The sequence below is a fragment of the Calypte anna genome, chromosome 10 (assembly GCF_003957555.1).
Source record: "Calypte anna isolate BGI_N300 chromosome 10, bCalAnn1_v1.p, whole genome shotgun sequence".
NCBI lineage: Eukaryota > Metazoa > Chordata > Aves > Apodiformes > Trochilidae > Calypte > Calypte anna.
Window position 1 is genome coordinate 11,512,959 of NC_044256.1, and position 18,601 is coordinate 11,531,559.

Genomic DNA, 18,601 nt, shown 5'->3' on the forward strand with positions numbered 1-18,601 from the left:
TTGGCACAATTAGCAGCTCTACAACTTGGTACGGGCATTGTAGACAACGTTTTGCAACTCATTATAAAGCTCCTACCTTCTCATTGCATAAATTAAAAATATTGTCTATTTCTTGACGTAATCACAGAAGACCTACTAGACTGATGGAATCCTGGACAAATATCTCTGTGGTATCTATGTCAAGCTTGAGGGATCCTCCTATACTATATTTCTAAACACTGTTAAGACTGGAATCTTCCACTGTTGCCTAGGTTAATGTATATTTTGGCAGTCATTTTGGAAGCTTCCAAAGTCCTGTTATTATATACAGCATTGTGCCTTCCCCTCAAGTTTTGCTCAAGAGTAAAAAGGTGCATGGTTTGGGTTAGTTACCTACATATTTGAATGGTAAAACAGTGGCAGATTCATTACAAAACACAGGTGTGGGTTTACTAACTGATTTCTGTAAAGTAGATGATGCTTTAAGTATGCTTAGCATATAGCAGAAGATCACAATCTGGAATTGTCAGGTCACCTGCAGAGCTTTTGTCACAAATGTCTTGGTGTTTTCCAAAGGTTTGCTGAGGATGTAAAAGTTGAAATCTTTAGACAAGAGATCTTTCCACTGCTGTGAGACTTAAAGTTCTAAGAAGCTGCCTACATGCACTTAGTGGCTTTAGATCTGTGTGTGTTACACATCTGTGAACAAATAGCTAGTTAGTCTACAACTTCCTCATGGTTTAAAAAAAGGAAAAATGTTACAATTCAGAAAACAAGAATGAACAGAAGAAGTGGACAGTGATTGTGTAACTTTCACCTAATCTTTAAATGCACTTCACAACTAATAACTTTGAGTACTAACTATACTTATTTTACTGGAGCCAATTTTTCAGTGTATGGTCCTCTGACACCTCTAGCTTTTAGAACATGCTCTTCATTCTTACTGTCTGTTTATAAAACTTCTGATACAGTGCAGCTTTCTATTGTGAATCCAACTATTTTTCATTTGATATAAAGCTACACACTTGGTAAAATTCTGAAAACCATTTCTTGCAACTGTGAGGATGGAGGGTATATTGTAAAAGCTACTTTAAAAAACTGTATTGCTTTTCCTCGCTTGTCATAGTGACATAAAAATACTTTAATTTGGTCTGCTCTGTTCCTTTCACATCAGGAACATATGCTTGAGTAAAACTTCAGAATGTTAATTTCACTTTTTGAACTGTGGTAATCCATGCCTTAATGGAGGAAAAGCAATAGTTTCCTATTAATATTTAATTATATTGATCTCCACATTAGTTTGTTTGGAAAGTCTTCTCCAGTGCAAACAGGCTTACAGAGCTTAGATGATTTGTAACCCTTTGCTATGGTGATGCAGATTATTGGCATGGTCAGAAGGTTGGAGGATGCCTTTGATTTTTGAACACTCTTTTTCAATTCACTGTGTCAAAGGTCATAGAGACAGCATGGAGTTGCAGCGCTTTAAAGAGGCAGCAAGCAAAATAAAAGAAAAAAGTGCTGATCTTGAGGTAAGCATGGAATGCTTTGTGAAATGTGTTAGTAGAGATAATTTTTTATGCTTCACAGTATGTTTTGAAAAAGTGTAAGAGCAAATATAATCAAAGTACTTGCAAAATGCAGCCTGGAAGGAATGCGTACATGCTTTATGATACAGCAAGTACTGTTGCTTCATAATGTGATACTAATTAAATATTAAACAAGATCTGAGGTTACGAAAGCTGAGATGACCACAACTATGAATTCAGATAAAATTATGTATCCTATAATTATTGTCTAACCAAGTGTCTGACACTCATAAATTTCAAGATCCACATTTAGGAAGATTTCCTGGATTTACGTGATATTCTGTACAGCAGGATGTCAGTGTATATGATTTTAAAAGTGACAAAAGTTGTTTATTATGCTCCCAAGAAGAAAAGGCTTTTCTAATAAACTTATAATAAATTATGTATTATTTCTGTCTTTCTCAGCAATAATAAAAAGAAGTAAGTGGAAAGTGATTTATCAAAGTGCTAATCAATAGTCCTTTGAGTGCTATAGGATACAAAAATATTTAGTTTCATCACTGGCTGATAAATCAGTAAATACAAGCTAGCATTTGTAGTGACCCTTCATTCAGGGAAGAATCTGGTTTGAGAATTGTATTATGACCACTTGCAATATCAATGTTTTGCTGAGCTGTTCTTTCAGGACCTTCTGATAAGTATAATTTGTGACCAGAAAGCTTTTTGTTTGTGTGTATTTTTGCAATGGGTTTTTTGGTAGTAATGTATTCCATTTATGTTGTTTGGTTTTTTTTCTTTTCATAGGAACAGCAGGAAGACTTCAAAAAAGCTATATTGGAGGGCATAGAGACAACCAGACTTCAAGTAAGTAAAGATGATTTTCATTTATTAGAGAAACTACATTCACCAGATACCAAATGTATGATGTACAGCGAAGTCTAGAAACTGTTTTCTGATTCTATAAGTAAACTTTGGTCATGACTTAAAAAACAATTAAAATGTTGTTCTTTATGTGTATATATATGCAGTTTTACACACACAGATGTGTGCATGTGTAGGTAAATGTATCCACTGGACACACAAATGTACACGTAGGCTCGTGTGTGTGTCTTCAGGTGTGTGTTTTCCTTAAGAAGGAAGGGTGCAAAACGATGGTAAATCGTTATGAAATGTTATAAATCTTGGAATTGAAAGCAATGCTTAGTAATCCAAGTTGTAGGTTTTTTTTCTTTCATAAGTGTTCAATTTTTACACTTTAGTGAGTGAGTGAGAAGTGTTCTAGCCCTATGTCACTCCACATGTAGTTAAAGTTTGTGATGGAATTGCCTTTCTCCTTTTTTGCAAAAGAATTATTTTGTTGTCAAAAGCTGACCACCTCTGTAAGTATTAAAGAAGCATGTAATTATTGCTAAGGAATACATCCATGAGGAAAATCCATTAATTAACTGTAGGTTTTCATGTGGCAAGATAACTTGAGATTTTGTTCCTATTTTCAGTGGGTTGAAATAGAACTTTAGTTCCTGCCAGAGCCACATTCATGAATGAGAATTGATAGTTAACAAAGGCATGTGATGGAATAGCTGAACTTGGTGCTTGTGAGATTGGTGTAACATACATTTCTGTAATTGCATCCTGTTGTAACACTGCCTTTTAAAGAGCTCTTTCAGTATGGGTCAGTGGTCTTAATGTGCACATGAAAATGTTAGACCTGATGGTTATGGTAAAGAACATTTTATGTACTCACTTTTGTATTTTTATCCAGCAAGGTATTTGAGGTGCATCATGAAGGGGTTGGTTTTACTTTTTTTTAAGATAATGAATATGCTGACTAGTGATTTATTTCTTTTTTTCTGTAGGGTCTTCACACTGACTCTGGTCTAAGACAATCTAGGTCTTGTGGTGGGTTTACTGATCCTCTGGCAGTTGTCCATTCAGAACAATGTAAGTGCATTGTGGTCTTTCAAGTGACCTAATTTTGTCTCTAAATTGTGTTGACAATGCATATTTTTAGAAGATGCAAAGGAAACACAGAACATTAAAGCATCTTGAAATATTTTCATGATTGATGCTGTTAGAATCTGCTCCCATGCCTCCTCGTGTCTTGTAGTCATACCAGCTTAGTTCTGTTACTTTGTATTTGTCACAAACAGGTAGAGTCATAAAAAGCTGAGTGATCTAGTTAGGACTCTGCTGGAAAATTGTAAAGATCAGATAGTCATGGATCAGGTTTTTTTACTGGGAGCCACACTAAGCTGTCAAGTTGCCCACTCTTATTAGGAAATAGGTAAGAATGACACAGTGCTGTTCTATGTCTGCTTATGAATCTCTTTCATTCATAGTATACAGCAAGAGCAGAAGAGCATCATGTGAGGACTCTCAGCAGGTGGACTCTAAAGCAGCATTACTGACGGTTTGTGTCCTCTTTTTTCCCTTGTTGTTCAGCAGAACTAGAAACTAAACAAATAAGGGAGAAGAAACAGATTGTGTAAAGAATAACACTGATTTGTGGGTCATATGTTCAAGGAGGCAACAGATCTGTTTTAACTGAGACAAATTGTGCATGTCCTTTACTGCATATTGTGCCTATTCTCACTATTAGAACATATGCTGCTTCCTGTTAATGGAAAAAACAACTCCTTTTTCTTAAAACAATTTTCTTAAAACAATTATTTATATAATACATAAACCAGTAGTGAATGTACAGTCTTATGCATTCATGTAACTGCAGTTACCATTCATCAGTTGTATTTGAGTCTGTCCATTCAATTGCAGTTCATCTCCACCTCCAATTAAATATGTTTTTCTTTCAAAACTGAAATCTTTATTTTTCTCTTTGCTTTGATTTAAAGGATTGGTTACAAGGTAGACCTTCAAGTAGCAGTCAAATGTAAGTAAGATTTCTATAAAGAGAGCAGCTTTATTACTATATATTATATTTGGATGTTTTTTTTGTTTTTCTTTACTGTTGTCTTTGGCTATAGTGGTATTCTGTTGCACTCAGTGAAAAACAAGGTTTAAGGGTTTTTCTAATAAATAACTGAATGTGTTCACTGGAATTCTTTGACAGGTTCCATTTAGATGAATGGGGTCACATGTCAGAGGGCCAAACATGCCCTTAAATGAAAAGTACTGTGTTGACACTTGTTAAGGAGCCAGCTTCCTGGTAAAGGTCTTTACTCAACCTTTCAAACTGTAAACCTTGTCTGAAATTGTGCAGTCATTGCTCTTGTTAACAATTATCCCCTGAGTTAACTGTTAAAGCCATTACCTTATTCATCTGATAACGGAAGGGTAAGCTGCTGTGAACAAGTTTTAATTACAACACCTCTGTGGGAATGAGCTCTTGTGATGCGAACTTTGCATAATTTTGTGCGTGACTTGGTGGTATTTAAAGTGTAGCTCTAAAAGCATGAGATTACTTAACAGCCTTCCATTGCTGTTTGGTAATTAAGAAGCCTGTACTGCCCTTGAAAGGTAGGATAAAAGCAGTACTGTGAAGTTAACAAGGTGACCTAGGAGGATGTGTCAGAATCAGTAAATAGAAAATAAGTTTTTAAGAAGCAATGATTGTTGTTTTTGTGGCATTTCACAGGCCATCTGAAGAAGATGCATTGAATGGTAAGTTTTAAAAATTTTTCTCATTCTCCCCCCCAGGTATTGAAGAGTTAAGTGTGATACTCAGTTTTCTGCACATTAAATCTTTTTCAAACTATAGTTGCTTGGCAAGTTTTAGCATTTGATAGTTTACAGAACAATATAGGTATTAGGCAATATCTCTTTTCTCATTATTTAATGTTATTTTATTTTAAAAATCTCAGGTATTGCTTCTCCCTTCAAGCCTATCATGGATATCAATTACTATTACTCAGGTCAGTCTCTCTTAGGAGGTAATGTTTGTACTCTTAATGACACTTATTACATCCTGAAACTTTTAACAAATGCTGTAATTTTCCTCTAGCTGTAGAAAGAAATAACTTGATGAGATTGTCACAGAGCATTCCATTCACTCCTGTGCCTCCAAGAGGTAAGAATTTTACTTCCTATTGCTGGTTCACTATGGTGTTTTGGGGAAGAAAATAGAAGTAAACCCTGTACAGATTCCTTCTAATATGAAATGATCAAGCCAAATTTCACACTTACAGCAAGAATGAAACTGAAGGTTTGGCAAACTAAAAGAAGTCCAGTATCTGTCTTACAACACCCTGAAATATAAGTGAGTGTGGCAGACACCTTTCCTAGGGCAGTTCACTTGATTATGAAATCCAGGTGTAAATACAGTCGTCCTCACAAATCGTAATAGAGTGCTGACAGTGTTATACTAAAACTTTTTATAACAGATTATTCTGGAAGGAGCTCTTGAGGTTGTCTTGACTCATGTAAAGTATAAACATTTATTTAGTGCTCTTAATACTGGTTTAGTAGTTTCATTAATACTTCTAATTAGGAAAACAGCTGCTCTACTACTTTGCTGCTATACGAAAGAGGTTGGAGAGGCATTTTCCCACTGGATGGATCAAATTTTTTTGTTAATTAGGGATGTTATTAACAACTGGATATTGCAGCATGTGGAAATCTAAGAAACTGGAGGTTTTCAGTGCTTCTGGTCTTCAACTTGGAATATTAAATACTTGTTTACTTTTTTTGTTGTAACTTAGGTGAACCAGTCACTGTGTATCGCCTTGAAGAAAGTTCTCCAAGCATCCTGAACAACAGCATGTCTTCCTGGTCACAGCTAGGACTCTGTGCTAAAATTGAATTTTTAAGTAAAGAGGAGATGGGAGGAGGTTTACGTCGAGCTCTTAAAGTAGTATGCACATGGTCAGAATACGATATCCTGAAATCAGGACATCTTTATATCATCAAGTCTTTTCTTCCTGAAGTTGTGAATACTTGGTCAAGCATATATAAAGAAGATACAGTGTTACACTTGTGTTTGAGAGTAAGTTTTACCCTTGTCAATTTCGAAACATAGACAGGCATAGTATCTTAAATAGGTCACACTCCCCCTAAGAACTAATATATCGCTTTAGATGAGCTTAAGAGTTAAAAACTCTGCTTCAATGTGGTTTAACAAAGAGCTCAAGCTCTTAAAAGATAGACATCATTTAAGAAGCAAGTAATTTGTTACAATGTCCTGGGGGAGTAGACGCTGTTCTTGCTGCTTTTCTTGCTCCTTAATGTTCCTTATCATAAAATGCAGCTAACGAAATGTGGCTTTGAATTGTAGGAAATTCAACAGCAGAGGGCTGCTCAGAAGCTCACCTTTGCTTTCAATCAAATGAAGCCCAAATCCATTCCATACTCTCCACGGTGGGTGTTTCTGAACTTCTGTTATGTTGCATGCTCTTGACAAAGATAATGCCTATAGAGTTGTTAACAGATGGATCAAATATATTAAGATAGTGATATGTGCACACCCATCTCTCAGAGCAATTGGTCTGAATGTGTTAGACAGAATTATCCTTGGCAAGATTTTCTATTGTTACTTTTTGCACAGATTCTGGCCTAGTGTGGTAATGTAAATGTGTGTAATATTTTTTGATTAAATTCTTAGAAAGCCAAATAAAAATCTGGTAGTAATGAAATATTTGCCATATAATTGGAAAGATGTTCATTGAGGATGCTCTTTATTAGGTTCCTGGAAGTTTTCCTGTTATATTGCCACTCTGCTGGCCAGTGGTTTGCAGTTGAGGAGTGCATGACTGGAGAGTTTAGAAAATACAACAACAATAATGGTGATGAAATAATTCCAACTAACATGCTAGAGGAGGTTATGCTGGCTTTCAGCCATTGGACATATGAATATACCAGAGGAGAACTGCTGGTACTAGATCTGCAAGGTAATGTCTTTATTTTGCAGCATACATGGGATTTTTTTTTTTTTTTTTTTTGTGGTGAAAGTGTTTTATTAAGAATTTGAATGCCTGTAATAAGTAAAAAGGATTATTTAGTGCACCTTGAATCAATGGTGGTCTTGTTTAATATGGCAGTAAGTCTTACAACTATACAGGGAGTATAAATACATATTTTTTCCTAATAATGTGCACCATTAAAAAAATCCTATTTTTTGCCACAATTGTGTAGTGCCAGTATGGTAAACTGGATTTATCCTGAATTATGGGCCAGATATTCTGCCTGTGAGAACTATATCAAAACTTCTCTCTTTCAGGCGAAAAGTAAAGTTAGGAATTGCAGGCAGATGTCAAAAAAGGTGGGAGAGATCCTAGAAGTAGAGGTGCTTGTTCAGGTGCAATTTTTGTAAGAGTATCACATATAGTTTGATTTTTCTTCTTTATTTTTTCTGCTTTTATTCTTGGGGAAGCTGAGAAGTCATAGCTTAGGATGGCAAGGATTTTCAATATAATGCATTTATGTAATGTATCAGATGTAACTTTTTCTTCATGTGCTGTCTGAAGGTGTTGGAGAAAATTTGACAGATCCCTCTGTGATAAAAGCTGGAGAAAAAAGGTAAGCCTAAAGAGGGGTTTAAGGACAACTATTACAAAATTTTCACCAGAGAACTATGTATGCATATGGCAACATGTGACTAATGTTTATGTGTACTTTATATCTAAGGTCATATGATATGGTGTTTGGCCCAGCCAATCTGGGAGAGGATGCAATAAAAAACTTCAGAGCAAAGCATCACTGTAATTCCTGCTGCAGGAAGCTGAAACTTCCTGGTAGGTACCTGCACTACACTCATCTCAAACCTCTATGCTTTTAGACTCGAGGAGAACCATAGGAACTTGCATGATTCCTGACTGTTTCACATTTCTCTTCCAGGTTTTTTTCTCGCATGAAGAGAGATAATTTGTTTTAAATTTGAGTTGTAAACTCTTGCATTATCAAAATACATCATGGAGAGATCTGATTTCCATGGAAAAGTTATCTCAATATTTACTATAATGTTTATAAATAAAAGAATTTTCAAGTTTCCATTGCTTTTTAAACCAGCTTTAGACTTCTAAAGACGTGTGATAAAACCTCAATATGCAACAGTGCATATTGAGGGATTCTTTAGGCACCTATGCATGCCTGAGTCTTTGAAAGACTTCATGCCTTATTGATTCTGTTAGCTCAGTAAGTAGTAATCAATGTGACTTCATTTTGTTTGTGCAGATCTGAAGAGGAATGATTACACACCTGACAAGATCATATTTCCTCAGGATGATTCCCCTGAATTGACAATTCAGCCTGGAAGCTGCACCAAAGAATCAGATTCAGCTCATTCTATTCGTCTGATGCTCTAATGATGTGACCAAATCAGTGGCTTCATCCAAACCTAATGAAACATCACAGAGTTGTCATTTACCTTTCCTTCACTGATTAAAAGAAAGATTTGTCAAAACAAGCATCACTGTCTTACAAGTGGAATTTTGGCTGGTCCATAATCTAAGGACCTAACAACTTGTGATAACCACCTGCAGAGAACAGCTTGGCAGCTCATCATTTTAAAGGTTGAATAACGACATATATTTAAGATATGTTTTTAAAGGGGCTTTTTAGCAGAAGGTATTATGGATTTTGGTTTGTGTTGTGGTTTTTGTTGGTTGATTTTTGTTGGTGGTTTGTTTTGTTTGTTGTGGATTTTTGCTTGGTTGGTTGATTGGTGGAGGATTTTCTCTCTGTAGTTCTGTGGTGTGCAATATGCCTTCAACCAAAAGGATTCTGGTAGTTGATGTCTTAAGGTAAAGCATTTGTCTCTTGGCAGCTGTCTTACTGTCAGCAAAAGGCAAGAAAGCACCTACCTCTGTAATGCCAGAGCATTCTTTGAGTGATTTGGAAGTATTACACTCTTGTTTTTTCACCAGATATCTTTTAGTCTGGCCTTTTGAAGAGGACAGAGCCAAGTGAGGTGTGTATAATGATGTCAGTAGGCTGAGGCTGAAGGTAGGAACTTAATAACTTGATCTGTTCCCATGGAGAGAGAATGTCTCAAATCAGGATTCAGCTTCATGGCTGTGAAGTAGGTTTGTTTTTTGTTTTCGTTTTTCCTTTTTTGTTTGTTTGTTTGTTTTGTTTTTTTCCTTTGTTTTGTTTGTGGAATAGAGCCCTAATTGTGCATAATGAAATTTTTTGTTTTATACATTTCAATTTTATCAAGTCACCATCATATAGTAACAAAGCCATGATAGACTGGTATAATCATATTTAATAGAAGAAATAGTATGTGCTGGTCCCACCAATGCCTTGTAAGAACACAAGTTGGAAGTGCTTTTCCTCGTATGTAGTGACTGCTTCAGAACCTATGCCTTCCAAAGATCTTGTAAAACCAGTATATCAAACTGAATGTACACATAACTTTTTAAAATGTATTTAAAATTGTGTAGAAAACATCTTTAATGTTATGTTGTTTGTGGTACTTATTTAAGAGAGACTCGGGTTGGATTAGCATTATGTAAAGTACGGGAGATTGCAATGCACCTTCATGCCAATAAAATGTAATTTAACTGTCCCAAATATTGTTGAAAACTCAGCAAGAAAAAAAACTGTTGTCCAACTGAAGTTTCATGCTGAAATGTTGGGTTTTGTTTTTTTTTTTTTTTTGTTACATAGGTACTAATTTGTAATTTTTAATTAAAAGGGCAACATATAGCTCTATAAATTTTTTATTCAGTAGTGTATCTTATAGATACAGACCTAAGGCACGAACACAATAGCTGTTTAAATGGTGGTTTATGTTTGATGGGGAAAGGTAAAATGTTATAAGGATATAATACTGTATACATTTTGTATATCATTAAATCTTTAAAGAATCTAAAATAAATTTATTCTTGTTTACAGACTTCTGCTGTTGTTCTTTGTCTGAAAGGTTATTTGAGTGGATTTATGTAGCTGTGCAGAAAAGTAGAATTTGCCATGCTGGATCAGAGCAGTTGCCACCTTTGAGGTATCTGAGGTTTGAGTAACACCAGGAACTGGGGGCAGGGGGTGAGTGAAATCTCTTAGTAAACAAAATATATGTAATGGGGTTAATAATTAAGACAAAAATATCTTAAAGCTCTACAATGTTTTGTTTTGAACTGGGAGCTGCTTCATGAGAGCTGCCTGACTGCATCTCCTTCTGTTGCTGTGGGGTAATGGGCAGTTATTCAAGATGTACTTAAAAGTTTTTAATGCTTTGTGTACCTTTAGCCAACTAAGGGCAGGAGTCTGTGAGTGAGGGTAGCTCTTCAAATCCAGAAGGACTCCTAGAGAAGTGCTGTAAAAAATGTCACCAAATTCAGTATGTTAAATGAGAAAATTATTTGGGGAAAGTTGTAAATAAAAGTTGGGAACCTTTATATTTCCTGAAAATCACTTAGCAACGCACAGTTAATTTTTTTTACAACCATGATACCCATCTTCAGTAGTTTTACCTGTGACTCATTTCTTAACAAAATTAACAGATGTGGCTTTTGTGTGATGGCTGTGGTGGTAGGGAGAGTTCCCTCTGCTCAGAGTGGCAATGATTAGGGCCTGTACCCTTTTCAAGACCCAAAAGGACAAATTGCTGTGGGGAATGTTTGTAAGACCTGGAGTGGTTGACACTGTACCTATGTCTGTACATCTTCCTGGCCTGAGTGCTGGCTTACTCTGTGAGAGTTAGAGTTACATGAGAAGCCAAAATTGTCCAAATTAAGAGGGGCTGAAATTACAACTTTCACAAATTATCTTCTTCACACTAGCAGGAAAAACCCCCAAAAACCCATTCAACCAAAAAAACCCCACCATAAGAACAAATATCTTTCAGATAAGGCATTTGAAAAGTGAGGTGGCAAAAAAAAAAAAACACAATTTGTTTGAAGAAGTAGTGAGACCTTGTAAGAATAATGTCTTATCCTATTGATGTCAGGCTGTAGGAACATTTACCCCATAGAATTTAATGTGGTTGAGAACATGAAGCAATGAAGTGTCACTCCCCTCCTGAAGCCTCATCACTCTTGAAGTGCTCTATGAATAGACTTGAATAGAGTAGTTGTGATTATTTAGCTTTTAAACTTCCTTTAGCTTACTGAAGATGAGGGAAATAGAAGCAGTGCTGGAAGTTCTGTTAACTTTCCAAAACCAAAATATGAGCATAGCTTGTTGAAGCCTAACTTTAAAGTACAGGAATACTAATTTAAACCTTCTCTAATTATTTCTAGTAAAAAGCTGAAATGCTTCATTGACTTTCCTTCTAAAAGGTTATTTAAAGAATGTCTCTCACAAAGGGAAAATAGGTAAGCTACATTATTTTCCTTGACAGATAGTTTTTGTTCCCTATCACCATCCTCAGGATATTTTCACTAGAAGAAAAATTATTGAACAACAGATTAAACAGAGTATTATGTACTTACAGAGTAGTGTTGATTGCTTATGTAAATTCTGCTTCAAAATGCCCTTTAGTTTCCACCTGCATCAGTATTTCTTTTTGCAAAAAAGTCAAATGCACGGATGTTTAACCTTTTGATTCATCCAGCAAATTTAGCATTGCTGACTGCTTTCTTCCAGTATTTGGGTGCTGAAACAGAGAAAACCAATCCTAAACATGAACACATGGTGGCAAAATAGGCAAAGGTAGGTGTGCAGGGGAGCTGCTTTTCTAGATGCTGCTCAGCAGCCTTGTGACAAATATATGAATATAGTTACATATTCTACAGGCATTTGTACACATTTGTTAAAGTTTAACCCACAGGATTATAATTAAAGCATTTGGAACTCTTGGTAAAGTACAGTACAAGATCACAGTTCCACTTAAAAAAATGTTGCAGATTGGATTTTGAATAGTATGTTTGTGTTGGTTTTATATCTTGGCTTGCAGATAGACATTTGGGAGATTAATAGCAGTGGCAGCAGATAACCATCCAAAGAGCTCTAGGAGACATCCTCTGTAGGAAGCTTAATAGGTGAGATAACTAGGGATTTTTTAATGGCTTCTGGAGCCTTTTCTGTGGGTACTTGTTACTTCCCAAAGTGGATATTAAGTAGGGAAAACCTACTGTTCTTCACTGGTGTATGAAATTCAGGGCTCAACTACACTGTCTCTTTAGCTAAATAAAAAGACACATTCTCTGCCACTACCCATTTTTGCCCAGGAAAACTTCCTAAGCGCCACCAAACTAATTCAGCCTGGTTTTGAGGTAGTTCTGCTTTTTAAGGGTCAACACCTCAGGCAGTGCTGCCCTTCCATCAGAGCAAGGCAATAATAAATACTGGATCAGGCTTAAGCAAACATGATTAATTGCTCTGCCCAGTGCAATTGGTGGGTGCCTGTCTCTTCCCAAGGTTTTGGGTGGCATCTAGGAAGGAGAGAGGCAGGTCAGGCCAGGTATGTTCCCCCAGGGAGAACCATAGAACAGAATGGCATCACAAAGCCTCGTGGCAGGGGAGCCCAGAACTGGGACCAGTCATGCCATGAAACTGGATGGAAGAGGTGACTTCATGCCAAATGGTCTCAACATGTTTTGTCCTCCGAGCTGGTATTCCTTGGAGATGGCTATAAAAGATCGAATTAAGTATTTCCAGAGGAAGCTGGTCTATAGGTAGAGCTGTTGAGAAATTTTGGGTCTGCTGTTAGGGAAATTTGGAAGGAAACAGCTTTGTAGTTGTTTTGTAGCTATTAGATGATAGAAAATGGCTGTTGGCCTGGGAGATCTCCAGAAATGGGAATCTGGACATCTGTTGTTGTGATAAAGGGAAAGAAATGGCTTTTCTTGTTCTACAAAGATAGTTGAGGTTTTTAGAATCTTCTCTCCTTTTGCATCAGACTTAACCAGAGGCTTTTAAAAGTTCAAGGCATTGTCAGTGATGGGTTGTGCTGGGTCTGTGTTCAGACCTCTTCTGCCTAATTGGGGGTGGTGACAGTGGGGTCTAGGGCAGGTCTATGCAGCAAGAAAACAAACCTACTCAAATTTACTTCATGTGAATTTAGAATTAACTAAGTATTACTCAGTGGTTCATGGAAAAAGTAAATAGCAACTTGTTTATAGCAGCATCTGGACTGCAAACTTTGGTTTTAGAGAATAGATAAGTACCAGAACACTGAGAAAATGGAACATAGTATGCATTCTGTAGGGAGAAATGCTTGAGAGCTATTAGCAGTTGGTTATAGTTTTTGAGTAATGGTGTATGGAATCAAAGACTGAGTGGGATTTCAGCAATAACTCTAAACAACATCTAAAGGTATTTAGAAAATACCTTTCAATGTTGTGTCTCTCTGTACTGGGAAGAGCTTAGCCTGGGAGATGGTCTTTATTAGCTTGATGGAAGTAAATGTGAATGTGACAGACAAAGAAGATCCTGAAACAGCATGAAATTTCCTCTCAAGACAATGGCCCTTGCTGAAAAACAATATGAAAAGTACTGTAGCATTTTAGGTTCAAGCTGTTGTGGGGTTTTTTTCCTGGTAGGTGGAAGTATGATTCTAGTTGCTTGAACAGTGTGCAGTATTCCTGGAAGGAACTGATGGAGGCGACGCACAGGCGGTGCCGAGGGCTCTCTGGCCTGAGGAATCTCGGCAACACCTGCTACATGAATGCAATTTTGCAGTGCCTCTGCAGTGTGCCACCTCTTGTGGAGTATTTCCTCTCAGGAAAGTACAAAACAGCCCTACACATGTAAGTCAGTTTATTTGCACTACTGATATATTTCTGCCTGGTGCTGCTGTTTTTCTTCAAAAAAATCCATGTTGCTGTGAGAGGGTCTGAGCAGCTGCCTGCCAGCTCCCCAGGCAGTTCTGGGCAAACTGGCCACAAGTTGATTTTCTTCCCTTTCCTCTGAGAACCTGAATTATTTTCTTGCTGGATAACTTAAACATTCTATTATTTTCTGTTATTTTGATGGTAATACCAGTTGCTGTCAATGTTGCCTCCATGATGATTCCTGCTACTTTCTAGTATCTGCAGAGTCCCTCACACCAAATGGCAGAATGCCAGAGCCATACTGTACCTGTGGGTATTTTCTAAGTTCATGTGTTATGCTCCGATTTGAAGGCAGAGCCATCACCTTTTTGTACTGAAACTTGTTTATTTTTCACAAGGGAGAATGCTGAGTCTGCAACTGCCTTTGGCTGTTTGATGTGTGATATGTGGCTGGGAGAATTTGACTCGGTTTCCCCAGTGGATTTTCATTCAGCCCTGAGGAAGCAGTACCCATTTTTTAGCATAGGAATTCAGCAGGATGCACAGGAGTTTCTGATCTGTGTGTTGAATGGGCTTCACGAGGCTCTCAAGAAGGTAAGAGCCCATCTGAGGCGTACTGGGGATCAAAATAATTTCTGCTTTGCATGTCATGATTTAGCATTCAGTGTAATCTGAGGCCCGTCCTCCTCTTTGAAGCCACATGATGTAGATGCAAAGAATTGTCATTTTCTTCCTTTGTTTTATATCCACATGCACGCAGTAATTTGTTTGTTTCTTGTGTAATGCTACATCAAATTGCAGCCCTCATCCAAATGATAATACCCGGGAAGTAGTGGATTCTCCATCCCTGGAGATATTTAAAAAGAGACTGGATGTGGCACTCAGTGCCATGGTCTGGTAACTGCAGCAGTAGTGGATCAAGGGTTGGACTTGATGATTTCTGAGGTCCCTTCCAACCCAGCCAATTCTATGATTCTATGATTCTCTGTAGCTCAGTTATCCTCCCTTCTCCCTCTCCTTGCTCCTTCTGTGCTTTATATTTTCCACTTTTTCATCTCCCTGAAATCTTAATGTCTGCTATGCCTCTGGGTCTGCCCTTCTCTTCTTTGGATCTACTGATAAGGAGCTTGTCTAGCAAGTATATCAATCCCATCTAATGTCCAGTATATTAATTTTTGCTTTATTTCTCTCAGATGAGGAATGTATGTATGGATGAATGTATGTATGTATGAAACATGAAGCAAAGTAGTGGCATTTGAGAGCCAAGCCCTGTGACAATACTGACTACCAGCCTACCCAGGCAGTGGGCAGCAACCATTAAAACCTAGTGAACCACTTCCAAAACAAATAGTTGATTACCTATATTTCATTGATTTTTTTTTTCCTTCTGTACAGTCAAGCAAGAGATGCATAAAAGATGCAAAAGCAAGCAGAGAGGGTGCCAGTGAGACATCTATTATCACACAGCTGTTTGAGGGACAGCTCAGTTACAACATCACATGTCTGGAATGCAGGGCCACCACCAACAGGCCTGAGAGCTTTACTGTTCTCTCCCTGCCCATTGCTTCTAAGACATCATGCTCTCTGCAGGTACAGCTTCCGATACATTCCCACTGCTTTCTGCTTTATGTGGGAGTAGGTGGCTCAGATTAATGTGTTATTAAAAAGATGCAGTTTGTTAGTTATGTTGGTTTCAGGGGCACTGATGGACAGTCTTTGAGCTGGTCCTAAGAGAAGGTGGGGTTTCTGTACTGGTCTCTGGACTGCAGAGGCTGGTAAGGTGATGGGAACAATGCTCTAAGGAGCGCTGGGATGAAAGATATTAAGATTGTTCAGTAACAACCATGAGGGTTTCTTTCACTCATCAAAGTACTTCCCTATTTTTGGGGAAAAAAGGAAACCAGTGTTGGCTGCTGTCTGTTCCAAGTCTGTTTGTAATGTCAGCCTTGCTACATCTGAAAATACAGTGAACCCATCTCTTACCTTGCTTTAGGATCTGCAGGGGGGAGATCTGTTTGATCAAATGATTTTTTATTTTCTTTGACAGGATTGTCTCAAGTGCTTCTTTCAGCAAGACACACTGACTCACAACAACCAAATCCACTGTTCCTGCTGTGGAAGCAAACAAGATGCTGCAGTAAAGGGCACCATCACTAAGGCACCGCAGATCATTATCTTTCACCTAAAGAGGTACAGTCTATATAGGCCAGGATGTGGCTGTTTCCTGGGATTTATGAGACATGAACAAGAGTCACTTGCATTTGTATAAAAGGGAAAAAAAAAAAATCACTGCAAATGGGTGTTTGTAGTGCTTTTGGTACCTGGGAGCTAAATGAGAAGTTACAGAAACAGATCTATCAAAACATACAAGCTACATTCCTGCAACCTCAGACATGTTCTGCTGTACTCTACACTGCAGTCCAATGAATGTTGCTCAGTTTGGGATTTCTTCTCCAAAAGGAAAAAAAAACTCCAGTAAGGAGTGTCTGAGTATAGATTAGTACAGCAGTTCATATCATCAGATCGGGTGGCAAGTGGGAGAGCCTGTGACTGGAGTTGTGAAATAGGGCATTTTGCTGGTCAGCATAGCAGCTGACACTGAATTTTTTTTATCCCTTAATTCAATCAGATCTAAGCACCTGAGTCTACTGAACAGAGCAGTGCATCAGTCTAAGAGCCCCTGACTAGCACACTCTACTAGGCATGGCCAGATGCTAAATTTATGCTTAATAATTTATTCTTAACAATTTCCATCCACAGAGAATCATTCTGGGATATTAGGTTTCAACGTAAACTACATTTATGTAGAGTTATTATTTAACTTCCTGTTCAGCATCTGCTTTTCTTGACAGGTTCAGATGAGCTGCAGCCCTTGGACATTTTATACAAGTTTAAAAGTACAGTGTGGTAGTACAAGGGAAAGAGGGGGGGGAACATGGAATGAAAGAAGAGCTGACAAAAGTGCAGTCAAAAACATTTAAGACACAGTGATAGTGATGCAGAGATCTGACTTCTGCTCTTTCTGATAAATGTAAAGATCAGGAAATAAGATTTTTGCTCTTCTTGCTGGATATCTCTTGTGGGTTTTGTGCATTTTCTGTCAATTTACAGTAGTACTCAACATTGATGCAGATCTTTCAACATTCTGGGTAGACATTCATTGTTTTTCCCTTCCCCTAGAAGTCAGCTAAGCAACCACAACAGAAGAAAGCAGCTGAGTGTTATTTTAAATAGTTCAAAATTTTGTTTCAGGTTTGCATGGCAAGGCAAGCAGAAAAGGAAACTCTCAACCACCATCAGTTACCCACTCGGCAACCTGGATCTCTCCCCCTACAGTTCCCCACTTCTCTGCAAGGATGCAGACTACAGTCTGTCAGCTGTAGTGGTGAGCTCTGCCTTCCCTGCTTGTGTCTGTAATGCCCTGCCTCAGGGAGCAGATGAAGCCTGTGTTCATTTGTGCTTAAAAATTGTAGCTAGAGCATGCAAAAGAGCTTCGTTCCTCTTTGTTTCACTAAAAATGGACCAGTAACAGGTTTTTATATATGTATATGCACACACATACTGTATGTTTTTTTTACTTACTGTGGACATAATCCAGTAACTAGACAGGTTACTTTCTCTCCTTCTTTCCTCCACATCCCAGTTCTAAACAGGGTGTACTCCTGCCACATAATGCCTGGCTGGAGCCTCCTCAGACTTTTCAGCATAAACTCACAAGCTGATCCTGCATGAATCCTGTCTATAAATAAGGACTAAATGGTCTCTTTTTCCCTCACTAACTGGTGGAGACACTTATAGTGACCCCTGCTAGGGCTAATCAGTTGGGTTGCAAATTTAATCTTGCAAAAAAGAGAAACATAACCATTATCTATTTGCTTGGTTTTAAATAGTTTATTTAAAATAATATTCCTCACTGTAAGCCAGAGAAAGCTAGAATCTTCTCTCCCCTCTTTTTCAAGTGCAAAAAAACAAACAAAAAAAAGATTGCCAGTTCCTAGCTTTGCCTGTAAGAAGAAGCCTTCTGTTTTAACAGACTGTGTTGTTACAGAACCACTCTGGTTTTCTGGATGATGGCCACTACACAGCATTCTGCAAGCACTCGATCACCCAGACCTGGTACAGCTTTGATGATGACCAGATCACCAAGATTCCAAATTCCTCAGTGCAGAGTGACACAGCTTATCTCCTGTTCTACACCTGCAGGCCTTCTCTGCACCCACTAAATATTTGATAGCCATGGAAAACAGTGAGTAGGCCAGCAAGCAGGATTCGTTGGCAGAGTTAGCCAAGTTCTGTTTCATTAATAAACTGCAGCATATGCAATACATGATCATCTGTCCTGGTCTTTCAGGAGGTAATTTCTAGTGAGAAGACTTTTACAGCTTCTGAGCCTGGTAAGGAATGTGTATCCACTTCATTTGTACAAAGTCTAATAGTTTTCTGTGACAAACCTCATGCATTCCTCAAAAGAACATAAATACTGAGTGTGTA

At 37.8% G+C, this 18,601-nt stretch overlaps 2 protein-coding genes across 2 annotated transcripts in view; both read left to right on the top strand.

The window, feature by feature from the left end:
• The window catches only part of TRPM7 (transient receptor potential cation channel subfamily M member 7), a 54,584-nt gene extending 44,291 nt beyond the window's left edge, over positions 1–10,293 (top strand). Inside the window, 14 exon segments of the mRNA XM_030456735.1 lie at positions 1,432–1,508; positions 2,310–2,369; positions 3,362–3,446; positions 3,845–3,915; positions 4,355–4,392; positions 5,098–5,123; positions 5,324–5,374; positions 5,464–5,529; positions 6,161–6,444; positions 6,733–6,815; positions 7,140–7,345; positions 7,922–7,973; positions 8,082–8,188; positions 8,628–10,293. Of these exon segments, the coding sequence (XP_030312595.1) occupies positions 1,432–1,508; positions 2,310–2,369; positions 3,362–3,446; positions 3,845–3,915; positions 4,355–4,392; positions 5,098–5,123; positions 5,324–5,374; positions 5,464–5,529; positions 6,161–6,444; positions 6,733–6,815; positions 7,140–7,345; positions 7,922–7,973; positions 8,082–8,188; positions 8,628–8,758 (1,337 nt within the window). The 3' untranslated portion in view covers positions 8,759–10,293.
• A 2,537-nt stretch (positions 10,294–12,830) lies between these two features.
• On the top strand, positions 12,831–18,490 carry USP50 (ubiquitin specific peptidase 50). The gene is made up of 8 exons (XM_030457314.1): positions 12,831–13,012; positions 13,880–14,086; positions 14,509–14,704; positions 15,515–15,700; positions 16,158–16,300; positions 17,363–17,495; positions 18,159–18,356; positions 18,462–18,490. Exons 1-7 carry the CDS (start codon positions 12,831–12,833, stop codon positions 18,339–18,341), a joined length of 1,230 nt encoding a protein of 409 aa, XP_030313174.1. The 3' UTR covers positions 18,342–18,356; positions 18,462–18,490.
• The last annotated feature ends 111 nt before the right edge of the window (positions 18,491–18,601 follow it).

Excerpts from the sequence above, each read along its gene's own strand:
- USP50 (XM_030457314.1), top strand. The coding sequence starts at position 12,831 with ATGGCATCACAAAGCCTCGTGGCAGGGGAGCCCAGAACTGGGACCAGT. Across the intron at positions 15,701-16,157 it reads AGACATCATGCTCTCTGCAG|GATTGTCTCAAGTGCTTCTT; the intron begins GTACAGCTTCCG and ends TTTCTTTGACAG. Across the intron at positions 17,496-18,158 it reads ACAGTCTGTCAGCTGTAGTG|AACCACTCTGGTTTTCTGGA; the intron begins GTGAGCTCTGCC and ends GTGTTGTTACAG.